The following is a 15,861-nucleotide window of genomic DNA, read 5'->3' as shown; positions in this document are numbered from 1 at the left end:
GTCTGATGGTACTTATTTTCCGGTATGGAAAGACAATGCTGCCAAGAGTTCTTCGCATGCCAGGGATTCAGCCGCTGGATAAGCGGCACTTTCTGGATTCCGAACCCTCGGAGCTCTGCCGCTGATCTTTCAAGTTTACACATCTAATTTAAGATGTCTATCGAAGGTCATAAATAATTAAGATTGGGTGGCATCGTGATGGAGTACCATGCACACGTAATTTTTTTTTTTTGGGTTTGGAGAACTTTCGAGATGGTGCTGTCCCTGAACCAAAATAAAATAACAAAATTCGCGCACTGACGTGGGTTTTGTAATAGAAGCTAAATTTCATGATGCCGTTCGAAACCAATGTCGTGGAGATTTCTACCGTACATGTATATATAGTTATATAGCTTGAAAGATTTGAGCAATCTTTGCCCACTCGTACTTGCATTGCATTAAAAAATGAGTTACTATCAGAATAACCAAGGCGTGAGTTATTGGATCATGAAAGTCCATATTGCATTTATTAACGACATACAGCCGCAGTATCCGCCTCAGTCATACGGAGGAAACTACGGTCCTCCACAAGGTCATCCTAATGGAAACTACGGTCCTCCTGGTGGATATGCTCCCCAGTATCAGCAACAACCATACTATCCCCAACAGGCACCCCCGGTCATCATACAACAACAGCCAGCCCGGCAGGACGATGGTTGTTGTGGAGCATTCTGCACCGGATTATTGTGCTGCTGTGCTGCAGAGGAATGTGCTGGCTGTCTGCTCGGTTGATCACACTATCACTGGCTCCGGTGTTGAATGTTGCCGCTATTGCGTTCTGAAAAATCAGCGGTCATGACTTATGAATTCGTCAACCAAAATGTTTTATGTATTCCTTTTTTTTATATTAATGTATTATAAATAAAACATTTTATTTGCGATCCTGTGGTGGCTGGGAGCCTGCAACCGGCGTAGGCATGTTCCTGCGAGTTGCTACACCGTCTTGTGTCTTCAGATTCGACGGTCCCTGAGTCCTTCTACGGCTAGAGATTATGCTCTCTAATAATCGCTTCCCAGCAGGTGAAACTGTCGTTTTGTGAATAACCGGTGAACTTTTAAACTTTGGCGTTGAAATCGATCGTAATTTTGCAATGTTACTCTGCGTTGTTATCCGCTTTACCAGTCGGTGATGTAGCTCTTCTCGTTTGGGAGTATCCAAAATTTTAAATTTTGAAACGATTGGTGTTGCACCAACTGATGCCCAAGTCATTGGCTGCGCGTCAAATTCTGAAGGTGAAGGCGAAGGCGCAGCAGACACGAATGAATATCCACGTATTCTAGGAGTGCTATCTCCCATGTCGTCTGTCGATGGGGTTTCGCCACGATTGGTTTGCAATTGCTGGTCGTTTATATTATTCTCATGACTGATACGAGTGTTCGCTCGGTCAATCTGTTTATACTTCGTTCTTTGAACTCTAGGTTGATTTGGTAGTCCTTCTGGTGCAAACATGAGCTCGTTATTTGGCTTAGTTTTCCACGAAGTAGGACCTGGTGTACTATCCTTGACTGGAATCAGAGCCACTGAACTGTCTGGCATGTTTGATGCTGACAGATAAGTTGCATTGTTTGTCAGTGACTTGCCTGTTTCTTTTTCCCATTCGATAAGCTTTGTAGCTTTATCTCCCGCGATCTGATTGTTATTCCAGATCCATGAATGCTTCTCTCTGTTCTTTTGATTCCGTTTATCAAGTATCTTGTTAAACGATTCGTTATCTTCAGATGTATATTTCCCCTGAAATTGGTCTAATGAACCTTTCGTAATTTCCCCGTTACTGGATTCTTGGTCTTCTGCATCTGCGTCTGAAAACTCGTCGTCGCTGTCATCTGTACTAGAAAAGCTTTCGCTAACAAGCATCGGAGTCTCTGCCCTGGAGTGAGCCAGGGTAGGTGTCGGTACCGTGTTCATTTCAATCCGCCGTTTTTTATTTGCCAGGGTAGTCTTCTGCCTCTTTCGTGCTCTCCTTGCTTCTTCCCTGGCAACGCCATCTGGTTCACAAAGCCGTTCTAATTTGCGTTGCAGTCGTGCAGCCAAGTCATACTCCCCTGCTCCAAGAGCATCAAGGTATTTATTTCTATACTTCAATATCGTAACATCCGGAAAATAATCTCGTTCGATAATTTTTGACAATGATTCCACGTATTTGTCTTCGTCAAGAACCGTACTTGGTCGTTCAATCTTGGGTGCTGCTGGAGGTGGCGGCAAGACCATCGTTCCGACCGCTGTTCTTAATGATCGTTCTGATATTCCATTAACTTTTTCATCATGAATCCCCATAGAGCGTTTCTGACTGGCCGAGGTAAAGCTAGAATCCATTTCGCTCAATATGTCCTGAGTAGTGCTGTTTGAATAAACCGAGGATCAATCCCACTTGTAGAAATCAAACATGGAATTGCTATAGAAGTAATTGCGCACACCGCGCGCACTGCGATTATTGTAAGTTTTACAACTCGGAATTTTTGCGGGGCTCCGAGTTTGAAAGGTGCATTGTGTGACCTTGGTTGAAGTTGCGCAAAGAAAAAATTGGCAGTACAACAATAAGAACGGGAAACTCGCCAGAGCTTGTCTACGTTCCGGTTTAGAGAGCAATCAGAACCAATTGAGTCAAGAGTTTATCGTTAGAAACATGCGTCGTTGATATTACCAAAGGAGAACATTATAGAAAGTTCTGCGAACGAGTCGGCGGAGAGAAAGAAGCGAAAAAGATCTTGAAACTACATTATCCAGATTGCAATTACTGGAACCTTTTTAAAAATATGAATTTGACAGATGCAAGGTCTAAGATTCTGGAAAGACTGTGGAGGAGATTGAAGATGTTTTTTATCGAGAATTTGAGGAGCATCAATGACAACTAACGTTCCAGGAGTGGATGATCACAAATGTTTCGGAGTGGGAACGAGAAAGATATCGCATAAAAATTTTAAAGACAATTATAAACCGGGCCATGAAATATTTAAATCTTGAAGGTTTTCTTGTTTCGAGAGCGAAAGGAACTGAGTGATGAGAGTGTGGAGCTTTGCAAAGTGACTCCGGCTTTTCATGACATTATAAAAGACACGACGAAGGTTGTTAATTCTGTTTCGTGAGTGGCTCTTTTAACTTGATGCCAGGCATTTCGCTAACTGACAAAAGATACACATGAAAACAATGATAGCCGAAACCCGGTTTATGGGTGAAAACTTTACGTAAGGCGGGTCTGCGTATGCTCATCGGGTTTGAAGGTGTGCATGGAATTATCCGGTCGATGAAGCCGAGCAAGCCGTCCGACTACGTGTGATTCGAAAGCTTTGCGTATCACGGAGCCCTGGACCATGATTATGACCTGTTACGTATGGTAAATCACGGTGTCATCAGCGTTGTGAAGAAGGAAAGCAGCGACCTCCCGGAGGAGGATAAGGGCCGCCGACTATAAAGAAACTGCTACCATAGATATTTCAGATGATGAAGAGGCACAACTGGATTCATTGCTTAAAATGGCCACTGCTAATGCTGAGGAGTCTGCCAGGGAGCAGGAAGAAATTGAAAGAGCTGAAGAAGTATCTGAGGAAGCACTTGGTGACGCGACTGGGGAATCTTTTGGTGAAGGACTTTGTGATGAAGGTGATTTCGACGCTTGTGTTGACGAAGATGACCAGGAACCTGCGGAGATATTTCACGACGTATTTTCTGGTGTTGTGGAGGTATGCTACCGGTATATAAGTATCTACTGACGTATTCAAAACAGGTACTGGGTGTTGACGCCACATGATCCAGCTTGCAACGATCTAGCTGAAACGGTCATGACTACAGCTACACCCACCCCAAGCTTTCCGAGCAAGTGAATTTTGTCCGAGACTAAACATTCAGTGATCCAGCTCGCTGTCTAAATAGCCACCCGGTTTCATGCGCTAAATCATAAATCGATATGTTGCAAACGGAATAATGTATGATAAGCCTTCTCCGAGTCGACCAGTTTCGGAAGGAGAACCAAGTGACTATTGGGCTACTTTTCAACATTATAAAGACGCACATGAAAAGGCTGTGGAACGATATGAGGAAAGACAGCGGAATGAACTAGAGAAAGAAAGGAAGAAACAAGAAAAGGAAAGAAAGAAGCGAGAGAGAAAAAGAAAGAAGCAAGAGAGAGAAAGAAAGAAAGAAACGGGAACGGGAACAAAATCGCCGGAGAGCGCGAGAGAGCCAACTAGCGGTGACCAAGACCTTAGAAGGTGTGGATGACAATATGGTTGATAACGACGATGATATGCTGGCTATGCTATCTGATAACGATTGTGACGGTTATGACTTTAGTGGAAATAGGTCTTGTGGTGATTCTGACAATGAAGGACAATATTCAAAGGAGTCTCGCTCTAGCGCCTCAGCAGGTAATAACGAAGAGACGGAAGAACAACCACGTGTTCATGTAAGTTTGGTTATTTACTGATGTCGATCTCGATGGGAGTTAATTAATACAATAGCTTACTCAGATACACATGACAGATGTTTCTATCAAGCCAAGCGGTGGACGTACCAATCAGATGAGCCGTATCAAAGAAAGAGCGTCTTTTGAGCTATGCTTTGAAGAGTTGGTATCTAGCTATTTGGCATGGTTGAGACTACCTTCACAAAAACAACGACAGCTGCCTGGGAAGGCGACACTGTACCAGGAGCTAGTCAATGATAATTGGAGTGGGATGGAGTTGAAGCAGTTGAGGAACCGGTCTAATTCCTATGTCACATTAGTGCATTTTAAAAGTAAGTTTATCGTGAAGATCCTAATAGACTAATTATGTTACTTGGTCACCGCTAGTTGGCTCTCTAGCGCTCTCCGGCGATCATCTTCCTCCCGTTCCCGTTCCCGTTCCCGTTCCCGTTCCCGTTGCCGTTCCCGTTCCCGTTTCTTTCTCTCTCTTGCTTCTTTCTTTTCTTTTCTTGTTTCTTCCTTTTGCTGTTCGGGATGATTTCTTTTGTTGCCACGGGATTATTCTTCTGCTTATGGATCTTTTAATATTAGCTGAAAGGAAAGAGCACTACATGCACTTTATAAGAAAGGTGATTGGGCTGCCTGTGATTGATGGTATACCGGCGTTCAAGGCATGAACAATCACCTATGATGTAAACTGCCGTTATAAGAGAGCATTCGAAAAGCTCGCAGAGGAACTCAACGAAAAGTACGGTGTAGAACTTCTCTTTACTCCATGTGTTCCAAAGTTTCATTACGCTCACGAAACTCTTCCACCCTGCTACAAATGGTGCTGGGATGACAGATGGCGAGGCAGTCGAACGATTTTGGTCAAGAGCAGCTTATCTTGTTTTTGCAGGGCATGCTGCGTCTAGCGACACTCGGCATTTATTGTTTCAGAAACACGTCTTAGCTAGTGCGCTGCGTGGTCGGCTCGAGCTCCCGCGCACGCTGGCTAACAGGGCAAAGAACGCTCTAACTGAGAAAGACCTTACGGAGAACACTTCACGGTTTTTTAAGTTGGAACTTGACGCGGCGAATGAGAAGAGGAAATAATACTTCTCTTCAATTAACAAGGAGGATCAGAACCTACTTCGCGTCTACCAAGCTGTCAAGGCATTTCACGCGGTCGACGCTGTTCACACTAGAGCGGAAACCGGTTCTGAAGCTCAACTCTTCTTGGTCTCAGTGAGTAAATTAATCAAGTTTTGGTAGATCGTCGACTTCAGCAAGAGGCATTACAGAAATGCTCAGGTAACAACGAAGCATAGTTGCGTATTAAGGGAGTCAGAAAGTATTCTGGCCGCGTTTATGCCCTCGTCGAGCAATACAATGCTGCACTTGGGAAGCAAAAAGTGCAGAATGCTCTCAATGAGTTTGATGTGCAAAATGAATTTAGTTTAACAAAGCTTGATGCAAACGAGATCATTATATCAATGCCGGTGGCACATGCATACCTATCCGAGCTTGCGATTGGCAAGCGCTACTTTGGAGAGAACTGCATGTCCGACGTCGCTTGCGGAACGCGATAAATATCCGCCTTTGTCATCTTGCTGCCTATCGAGAACTCGAGATTTTAGGAGCAGAGACCAAGCGTTTTGTTGTTTGGGCTATGGACGTGGTACGAGCACACATAGAAGATTTGGCAGCCAGTTCCCTATATCGACAGATTGCCGCTCGTTATTTATTTGCCAAATGCTCTATGGTATAAAAGATTCTGCCTGTACAGAAGCTCTTGCGCAACTATACGACAAAGAGATGAAACAACAGCTCGTAGGTAAGTCCACTGCGCCTCATTTTTTTAACTTTCCATTCTAACTATTCTAGACACGATCAATGATGCTGAGGTTGCTATTAGTAACCTTAAAATTTCATCTTTAACCCAGCCTAGTCATGATGCGCCTGCTAGTCCTGCTGCCTACGTCGTTTCACCATTGCCTCAGCCACCTCAAGAATCCGAGAACCTCGATGCCTTTGATGAATTGTTGATTTAACAGACTACGACGATGATGATGACGATGATCATGTCGACCCGCTCCCCAATTTGATTTTGGGTTCTCGCTCTGACATTGACAATTTTTTTTATTTTTTTTTATTTTTTTTTTCAATCTCATATTTTAATTCATACAATCATTTCAATCACTTATTTTTTATTGTTTCTTATCTTCTTCCTCTGCTACCGTCAAGCTCTTCTATTATTTTGGCGCTCTGGTCATTTTTCCCAAGGCCACACAATGCACCTTTCAACCTCGGAGCTCCGTAAAAATTTTAAGTTGTAATAATTCACAATAATCACTGTGCGCGCTGAACGCACTCCACCTTTCAAACCTCCAGGTAACTAGTGCTTATAAAGAATTCTTGTACAAGACTGTAAGGTGTTTTAAAATACCAATGCAAATTATAAAATTAAGCAGAAATAATTACAAATATGTAAACTATAGGCGAGAATTAAGTGCAAATTATAAAGTGAAAACTGATTTCTCATACCATTTAACTAAATACAATCTTAAATAGACAAGGCATTTAAAAAATTGTCAAACAATAACAAGAACATACATTACAAATACGCTAAAAAAAATACAAGAATTACATGATTAAAAACAAGTTATAATTTTACAAAGGCTTTCTGGCAACAAACAACATCATGGGAGTAAAAAGACCCAACTTCGCGCCAAGAACCAAGTTAACAGCAGCTTCCTCGAGGGCTTCAGTGACCTTCTGAGAACCTTCAGGAGCCAAATGGAATCGCTCCAACAGACCAACGGACTTCATGGTGACTTGTCTTCCAAGCCATGATGTGCGGAAAATTGTAACAAGGTCGCTAAGAGATCGAAGATACTTCCACTCACCCGTCAGTGGGTAGTACCATGGCACATCATCAGGTCTTGAGGCAAGATCTTCCTCGTGAATGATCTCAAAGCCAACAGCCTTTAGCGCATCACGCGCAACATCGATCTTGACCATCTTGGGGATACCATCTCCAATCTCAATACCATAACAAACTTCTCTGTGCTGAGGAATTGACTCATCATATTGATCAGTCATGACCCACTCATATACACCAAAAGTTCCGCCGGGCTTGAGAACCTTATAAATTTCACCATACACGCCCTCAAGTGAAGGAGCATGGACAGTAGCTTCAATAGCGTACACAGCGTCAAAGGACTCCTTTTCGAAATCCATCTGCATGAAATCTCCCTTTACGAAGCTGAGCTGATCAGCAAGTCCAAGTTTCTTGGCGTAGTGAGTAGCACGCTCAACCTGGTAGTCATTGTTGTTAAGACCAACAACATTACAATCCGTAAACCTGGCAATCTCCTGAGCTGGTCCTCCAACACCACAACCGACGTCAAGAACTTTCATACCAGCAGTGATACCAGTCTTGTATGCCAAATAATGTTCATGTCTTGCACAGAATTAGACAATTGTAACAAAAAAAATAAAAATAAAAAACATACCTAGCAATTGACTGCTTAAAACTCTCACCGCGATAGAATCGTGAAAAGTGGAACGAAGTGCCCCATCCGTACTCGTAGACTGTAAAGCAATTAGAAACGTCAATGCTATTAAACAAGACATCAAACCGTACAGTCAGTAACCAAATTATAGTAATGTCTAGTAAGTGAAGCGTATTCTTCCAAACGTTGCTACGATAAGACGGGTCAATCAGTGCCCCACAATGATGGCGGAAAGATGAAATAAACTGTACCTTTTTGTCGTCTTCAGTCTCATTGCTAGGCTTCTTGTTATCCCAATGCTTAAAATATTCATCAACAGCAGCTTTCTGCGCATCAGCATTCTTGCTAACGGCAGCAAAGAAGCCTTGTTTCTTGGTCGCATCCTTGCCGTGCAAAGCTTCCTTAAATTTCGCGTCGCGAACACGGTCGACTTTCTCGGGAACAAACGTAGTGGCCATAGTTTTTAGTATAAAAAATAACAATGAAGTTAAAGAAAGAATTATCGAAATTGAAGCGAGTGTTCCCAAAAAAATAAAGAAGAGAGAAACGACAATGAAGACGGGTGATAAAGCCTTAGAACTGTTAGTGCGAAATTTAAACAGCGAAGAGTTTAGCTCCCGGGGGGCGCCTATCGGTACCCGAACACGAGCTGTTGGCGAAAAAACGAACACGAGCAATTGCAACCTGCATTATATTATAGTACTACGTATATATTATATTGACTGCGCCCGAAGCAAGCCAGGTCGGACTCGTATTCGGCACAAAAATTACTACTTAGTACTACGCTCCTTGAATCTCTATTTTTGTATATCTCATATTCATTAATTATACAGATCTATAACATATTATTTATATTTTTGCATTATGACTGTTTGAAATAGATATGCCATCTATATATATCTATATATGACAAGTAATCCGGGTAAACTGCGAACGCGACTCGTGTTTGTTTTTCTATCGCGCGTCGTAATAGAAGAAAGCACTGAGGTCAGTATGGACGACAACAAGAAGCAAAAAAATATTTTGTAAACAATTACCAACGGTCTGAATGGCTCATAAGATTGAAAGATAATTTTGTATAAAATTTTTATTGAGGCAGATCAGGTTGTCTTTTAAAATATTCGTTTTATCCTTGAGATGCGTTCGTTTGATACTCATGAGCCAATCTCAGATAATACCATTCTTCTTTCAGATGATATGCCTGAACAGGACATGTTGCCAAATTCATTAGATGCTACAGCTACGAATGTGTCAGAATTGAGGGACAACGTCAACGCAGTTGAAAAAGAAGAGTTGAGCTGCGTTGTCGCTGGATCACTGATGCAAGTCATTCCACAAGTTTTTGACGAGAATGGACGTTTGGTTAAAGAATTTTCTAAATTCAAAACTTTTCTTGAGTAATATTTAGTATTGTGGGCTATTAGAGTATTCACACTAATTTTTTTAATGCAGTGATGAGTTCAACTCTCTAGAGCATTCGAAGAAGATTACAATAATGCAATATCTTGGACTTCTCTCATGTTACAATTGTAATATGCTTGACGAAGAGCTTCATTATTTTTGTAAGATTTGCGATAATCCAAGACCTACGAGGGACGTCAAAGCTGAACCTTGGACAGAATTGTGCGATATTTTCGGTTATATGACAACCGCCAAAGCAATTTGCAAACAAGAACCCCTAAGAATTTCTTTAATGCTAGCATTTCGTCGCTATTTATGTCATTATGTTGCACCTGATGTGAGTGACCATGTGTTTGGAAAATGGTTGCAGTCCATGTTTACTTCAAGCTTTAGAGAATGCAGACTTACTGCAAGGTTAGTTTTGTTCAAAGGTTTATCAGTTATATACTAACTATTCCAGTCGAGTACTGCCTTTGTTTGTTGAATCAGATAGCCAGTTTACGTCCACCTCGTCTAATAAACATAAAGTGCTTGAAATCATTAAAAGGTCAGCCAATAACAACGTTTACATGGCCGAAACATTAATTGTTGTTCTGAGCGAATTGGGCAAGATATCGGAGGGCGAAGATTTAAACGTTCTTTTACTTCGATTGATTAACTACTTGTATTCTAATAATGCCTTTGAAGTAGCACTGGCCTATCACGAATTAAGGCAGATAGCTGTTTTCAAGGGCTTATCGGTCTGGAGGCTTATGGCACCTTATTGGTCTACAATTGGCATTTACGTATTTGGGAACTTTGAACTAAAAAGTCAAATGTTAAAAACGCTTTCAGATGTATTAGAGGTCTCGGTAGATGATTTTTTAATTAGAACTCAGGAATATACCGTGCCCTACTTGGTATTACAAAAAAAGAGCATCATTATTCGCCACTTAGCCGAAATAACTGGAAAGGAAGTTTATCAAATATTAACCGATAATATTATACCAATTCTTGCGATATTTTTAACACAACCAAATTTATCTCAACCAATACACGAGGCCACGTTGCTGTTAACAGAACTTTCAAATCTCAGCCGATTTCCTGTGACCAGTCTTCTTCAAAGGTTTATGATAGAAATATCAATTGAAGTCTTGAAGCGTTATTCAGTAGAAGATGAGAAAAAAAACGACGAAGAGATAATGTCGTATAGAGCATTACAGATTATTGCAAAGCAAAATTCTGATAGTCGCACGTCGCAACGTCGATCGCCGACTCCAATTCAAATGGATACTTTTTTAAAAAAATCAATACTTGGTATTATTTCTGGATTGTCAGATATGATATTTGCAGTGCATCGAAGGCTTCAGTGGACCGAAAAGGTTAAATGCATTCGGGCGTTACATGCTGCTGTTCGGTTTTCAAAAAATCATGCATTTATGGCAATTCCTCAAATTCTTTCATGTATACAGACTGCCTTGGAAGATAAATCGCTTCAATATGTTGCGATTGGCGCATGGATAGAATTAGCCAAAATTATTGGGTCAGTTAAAAAAAGCGAGTTCGAGAGGTTTCTTCAATTAACAATTTCCGTATTATGTAACTATTGGGATAAGCTGACCGCAAATGCTGAAATATTAGCTGTGGAACTGTTAGAGGTGTTTCAGCAACATGATCTGCTTCAAAAAGTGCCACCACCTGCTATTCCAAGTCCAGAAATTGTGCCAGAAGGGCTTAAAGAAGTTGTCGGACGCTTGCATAATTCTTTTAAGCAAAGTGATAATGGCCAGAATTATTACTCTGATGCTAGATATGTGCAGTACTTATATTCCAGATGTCGAAGTGATAATTTTTCTGTGGTCCACGTGGCGCTAATTGAAATGAAAGCATTTATTCTAAACCGACAGAAAGATTGGTATAAACTTATAATGATTAGCTCTCCAGATGACTTGATATCGTCTACCATTCAATCACTTTTAAACGTCTGCTCGAGATTTAATGATGCAAAGCCCGAGATTGCTCAACTTTCGTCTGAATGTCTTGGGTTGATTGGAGGATTAGATCCTAATAAGCTTGTGGATAAAGGCATTACCGAAGATTTACTACTTCTCTCTAACTTTGATGCAATTGACGAAACATTGAAGTTGATTGTAGTGCTCATCGACAAATATCTTGTCCCAGCATTTCGAGCATGTACTGAGACGAAACCTCAACTTTATCTTGCCTACGCCATGCAGCAGTTGTTGAAATTTGGTGGATTTAGCGCTTCTTTCACTGATTCTACATCAAATTCATCACAATGGAATCAGTTTAGTTTGCTTAGCAAAGTTACTCTTGCACCATTCACAACTTCCAAATACTCATTAAATGCAAACAGCAAAGGAAATTTTTGCAATTATCCAATATTTTTTGCCGGAATTTCCCATAAGATCTGGTTACAATCGTTTACGCTAGATTTGTTAAGTCGCGCATCAGATATTTGGAGGAGTACGCCTAGACAATCGACAAGAAAGCGAAAAGCAGTGGCAATTATTGAAGATGAATCTCAGGATGACGTTCACGATATTTTCCTGATTTTTTCAAAAACAATTTTAAACCAAGATCTGTCGATCTCGAGCTTTTTATTACCTTATATAGTTCAGTATACTATCGTTAATGGTACAGATATTGATCGTTCGAATATCTTGAATGAGATAACGACCATTCTACAGTTTGACTCACCCATTGACAACTTTGAATTTGAGACAATGAAAATGTTCTATGAGGTAATTTTTTTTTTTTTTGGTTTTTTAAACAATTAAGTATTAACTATATAGACTGTGTTTTCAGTTCTGGACCATAGCAAAAGATGGTGCCGCGGTAGGCATGGTCTCAACGTTCGAGGCCAAGAAACTTCTCGTTCGTCTTCGGCAGGGAAACCCGTGGCTTTTGATGAAGAAATTAAAAAGACAATGACAATCGTGGAAAGCGTTCCGGTAGAAGTAATGGGAAACAAAGCATTTGAATGCAACTCATTTGCTAGATCACTATACTATTATGAACTGTTTGCGAGAGAATGCCGGGGGGATAAGATCAAGATGAACGAGATATTCATCAAGTTACAGATGATATATTCCAAACTCAAAAGCCCAGACTCAGTTCAGGGAATTTCTTTACAACTCATGTCTGCAGGACTTGATCAACAAATATTAGAAAATGAAGCAGCTGGAAAATGGGACATTGCCGAAAGTTGTTATGAAGTTCTGGTTCGCAATAGCCCCAACGATATGGATTCTGAAACAGGTTTAATGAACTGCTTACGTTCGTCTCATAGATATGGTAAGTTAAGTTGAAAGTTAAAAATGATTCGCATGCTAATCTTGAGCAGAAAACCTATGGAGTCGCTTGGAAATTTTTGCGAATAACCGGGACGAGTTACCTCGTGCATGGGTCGACTTTGGCATTGAAGCTTCGTGGGTATTAGAAAAATGGCAGTCCTTGGACAATTGGATTAAACGAGCAACAAAACCTAGCTTTGATTTTTACATTGGTAAGGCACTGTTGTTGATCAAGGAAAAAAATTTAAGTGGGCTGTATAAGGTACTGTCATCCGCTCGAATTGAAATTTCAAATGGAATTGCGCATTTGCAGTCAGCTTCTCCTAGATTTAGTCATGATTTGTTGTTTAAACTTCATGCTCTTTCAGATATTGAAATTCTTACAGATCTCTTACAAAAAAATACGTCTGCGTACTCTACATGGCAAGATCATTTTAAACGGAGAACTGAATTTTTGGGTCGAACTTATATTCACAAACGATATTTGCTTGACCTTCATAAGTCAGTAATCACTCTTTTTGAGTAAGTAACAAGAAGTATATCTATTCCATGGATTGCTAATATGTACCACAGGACCAAATCTTCCTCAGATGATCGATTAAGCGTATTACTGCAGACCGCAAAATTGGCTAGGAAAACAGGTCATACTAACGATGCTTTTTTTGCTCTTCAAAATATACATCGATTCTATTTGCCTCAAGTTGTGACTGAATCGGCAAAGCTACAATGGAAACAGGGTCAACGTAGACAAGCTTTGAAGAAGATTTATGATTTGAATGAAGCTATTAGAAAGGAATCAAAAGACATTAATGACAGCAAGGAAATGAATAAAGAAAAAAACAGGCAATTGGCGAAGGTATTCATTTTTGTTTTTTTTAGTGTGATGGTGTTATCTAACATGGTCTAGATGGCATTGACCCACGCAAAATGGTATGATCAGTCTGATCAGGCAGAATGGTCTGCTGTTTTGTTTCAATATAATGAGGTCATCAATCGATGTAAATCCTTGGAAGGTGCATATTTTCATCTTGGGAGGTATTATCTCAAAATTATAGAAAAGCAATACATGGAATCAGAATCCAAAAGAAATTCCGACTTGTAAGAACAGAATAATTATGAGTTATATCTTGGACTAACTTGGAAACAGCATTAAGGGAAAATATCACGCTGGGTTTATAAAATCATATTGTCTTGCACTAGCACATGGATCGAAATATATATTCCAGGCGCTCCCCAAGCTAGTAACAATCTGGCTAGACTGCGCTGAAGGCGTGTCGATTTCAATTGCCGATAATGTAGCAATCTTAAATGAAATCCAAAAGTCGATTACTGACAACAGAAGTCTAATTCCAAAGTACATGGTATGCTATAAATGCTAATGACTATTTGTTTTTATCATTTTACTAATTGCAAGTGTAGTTTTTTTCAGTTTTGTCTCAGATGTTGTCTCGTATTGTTCATTGTGACGGTCAAACCTACAAAAGCTTACAGGAAATTGTTGTTGATACTGTGGCCACATATCCTCAGCAAGCATTATGGTCAATATTAGGCATGCGATTAATAGATGATCGTGCTAGTGCGAAATCAAGAAAATCTCGTGCTCATGTCAGCAAAGACATAATACGGGCGGTTAGAGCTGTAAGTATTTTATCTGGTAAGTTTGGAGTACAACCTGCTAAATAACTGAATAGAAAGGACACACCGATATCTCTTCTCTTATTAAAAGCGCTGTTAATGTTGCTGGTCATTTACATAATCTCTGTGAAGCTTCGGTAGTCAAGTTTGCGTCTAAAAAGCAATATGTGCTTGCACTTGCCGATTTGAACGTCGATTTCGGCAAATTATTACCATGTGATTTAGTTATTCCAGTGAAGGAGAACACTATGGTTGTATGGCCTACGAAGTATACATCTAACGGATATGCACCGTTCCGCAGTTGGCCGGATACAATTGAAGGTAAGTATTGGTTACATGATTACTAGGTTTAATAATAACATTCTTATAGGAATATCAGATAAGATTGAAATTTTGAAGTCTCTACAAGCTCCGAAAAAGATTCAGATGAAAAGTAATAAGGGCAGAACGTTTACATTATTGTGCAAGCCAAAAGATGATTTACGGAAAGATGCGCGATTAATGGAACTCAACAATACTATTAATTATTTGTTACGAAACGACGTTGAATCTTCTCAACGAAATCTTAGTGAGTATTAGTCTGCTGAGCCAAAGACAACTCGCTAATGAAGAAGACATTTTGACATATGCTGTTACTCCGCTAAGTGAGCGGTCCGGCTTGATTGAGTGGGTCAATGATACCAAAACTCTCCGAGATCTATTAAAAACTACGTATTTGGATCATGGTATTCAAATAAATGTGAGGACCTTATAAATTAACGTTAATTCTTTTGGCTAACGCTCTTCAAGTATCCCGAAATTCAAAAAATAATTGGAAAGCCGCCTTCAGAGGCTGCTTTTAAAAAAAAAATTCTTCCAATGTATCCCCCGGTTCTGTATGAATGGTTTATAGGAATGTTCCCGGTAGCCACAAAATGGCTGGAGAGCAGAACCGGATATGTCAGATCATTGGCCGTGATGTCTATCATTGGCTACATTCTTGGTCTTGGAGATCGTCATTGTGAAAACATATTATTACATGAAACAACAGGCGAAGTGCTTCATGTCGATTTTAGCTGTCTTTTTGAAAAAGGTCTCGATCTTGAAGTACCAGAAGTAGTCCCATTTCGTCTAACCCACAACCTTGTTGATGCATGTGGCCCATACGGATACGAGGGCCCATTCAGGAGGACATGCGAGTTGACATTGAAAACTCTAAGAGAGAACATTGAGTTTCTTTTTCCTGTTCTTGAAACTTTCTTACACGATCCTATTGTTGATTGGAGGGGAGGCAGCACTTCGAAGAGGGCATCGCCTCGATCGCCCACGGAAGCATTGGAGAGAATACGAAACCGATTGCAGGGAATCACAAGTCACGAATCGTTTGCTCTTGGTGTTGAGGGTCATGTTGATCATCTGATAAATCGAGCGACAGACACGGCACTTTTGTGCAAAATGTACATAGGATGGACGCCGTTCTGGTGATGAGCTAATAGTAAAAATTAACAAGCAACAGGTGTGTAGAAAACAATAGCTGAGGTTAATCGGGTTAAGGTTTTCAATGACTTTTGAGGGTGAAACTCAATTTGACTTTCTTGCTCTTGGCGGGGGGGT

General features: G+C 40.5%; 5 protein-coding genes across 5 annotated transcripts; 3 read left to right on the top strand and 2 right to left on the bottom strand.

Annotated features, from left to right (window-relative positions):
* Positions 1-444: 444 nt before the first annotated feature.
* On the top strand, positions 445-821 carry V1514DRAFT_318167 (uncharacterized protein; the record flags this gene model as incomplete). The annotated part of the gene is made up of 3 exons (XM_066925873.1): positions 445-471; positions 523-694; positions 745-821. 3 exons carry the CDS (start codon positions 445-447, stop codon positions 819-821), a joined length of 276 nt encoding a protein of 91 aa, XP_066785126.1.
* V1514DRAFT_325849 (nuclear protein DGCR14) lies at positions 737-2,841 on the bottom strand. The gene has a single exon (XM_066926688.1). It carries the CDS (start codon positions 2,351-2,353, stop codon positions 911-913), a length of 1,443 nt encoding a protein of 480 aa, XP_066785125.1. The 5' UTR covers positions 2,354-2,841; the 3' UTR covers positions 737-910.
* Positions 2,842-3,847: 1,006 nt separating this feature from the next.
* Positions 3,848-5,534, top strand: V1514DRAFT_359892 (uncharacterized protein; the record flags this gene model as incomplete). The annotated part of the gene is made up of 5 exons (XM_066929683.1): positions 3,848-4,439; positions 4,504-4,771; positions 4,827-5,068; positions 5,150-5,187; positions 5,228-5,534. Exons 1-5 carry the CDS (start codon positions 4,260-4,262, stop codon positions 5,532-5,534), a joined length of 1,035 nt encoding a protein of 344 aa, XP_066785124.1. The 5' UTR covers positions 3,848-4,259.
* Positions 5,535-6,937: 1,403 nt separating this feature from the next.
* Positions 6,938-8,509, bottom strand: V1514DRAFT_325844 (S-adenosyl-L-methionine-dependent methyltransferase). The gene is made up of 4 exons (XM_066926687.1): positions 8,188-8,509; positions 8,068-8,125; positions 7,937-8,015; positions 6,938-7,884 (listed from the first exon to the last, which is right to left on the bottom strand). The coding sequence occupies exons 1-4, from the start codon at positions 8,392-8,394 to the stop codon at positions 7,092-7,094; spliced, it is 1,137 nt and encodes a 378-aa protein (XP_066785123.1). The 5' UTR covers positions 8,395-8,509; the 3' UTR covers positions 6,938-7,091.
* A 564-nt stretch (positions 8,510-9,073) lies between these two features.
* Positions 9,074-15,854, top strand: V1514DRAFT_359878 (uncharacterized protein; the record flags this gene model as incomplete). The annotated part of the gene is made up of 13 exons (XM_066929682.1): positions 9,074-9,333; positions 9,389-9,751; positions 9,798-12,081; positions 12,133-12,634; positions 12,684-13,155; positions 13,207-13,489; positions 13,541-13,731; positions 13,781-13,994; positions 14,053-14,271; positions 14,325-14,589; positions 14,639-14,836; positions 14,883-15,007; positions 15,058-15,854. The coding sequence occupies 13 exons, from the start codon at positions 9,074-9,076 to the stop codon at positions 15,730-15,732; spliced, it is 6,051 nt and encodes a 2,016-aa protein (XP_066785122.1). The 3' UTR covers positions 15,733-15,854.
* Between the last annotated feature and the right edge of the window lie 7 nt (positions 15,855-15,861).

Source organism: Lipomyces japonicus (assembly GCF_038497905.1).
Source record: "Lipomyces japonicus strain CBS 7319 unplaced genomic scaffold V1514scaffold_6, whole genome shotgun sequence".
NCBI classification, from domain to species: domain Eukaryota; kingdom Fungi; phylum Ascomycota; class Lipomycetes; order Lipomycetales; family Lipomycetaceae; genus Lipomyces; species Lipomyces japonicus.
The sequence above is the reverse complement of the archived record's forward strand: the minus strand, read 5'-3'. Positions and strand labels throughout refer to the sequence as shown.

Excerpts from the sequence above, each read along its gene's own strand:
- V1514DRAFT_325849 (XM_066926688.1), bottom strand. The coding sequence starts at position 2,353 with ATGGATTCTAGCTTTACCTCGGCCAGTCAGAAACGCTCTATGGGGATT.
- V1514DRAFT_325844 (XM_066926687.1), bottom strand. The coding sequence starts at position 8,394 with ATGGCCACTACGTTTGTTCCCGAGAAAGTCGACCGTGTTCGCGACGCG. Across the intron at positions 8,126-8,187 it reads AGACTGAAGACGACAAAAAG|CAACGTTTGGAAGAATACGC; the intron begins GTACAGTTTATT and ends GTCTTATCGTAG. Across the intron at positions 8,016-8,067 it reads CTATAATTTGGTTACTGACT|TCTACGAGTACGGATGGGGC; the intron begins GTACGGTTTGAT and ends ATTGCTTTACAG.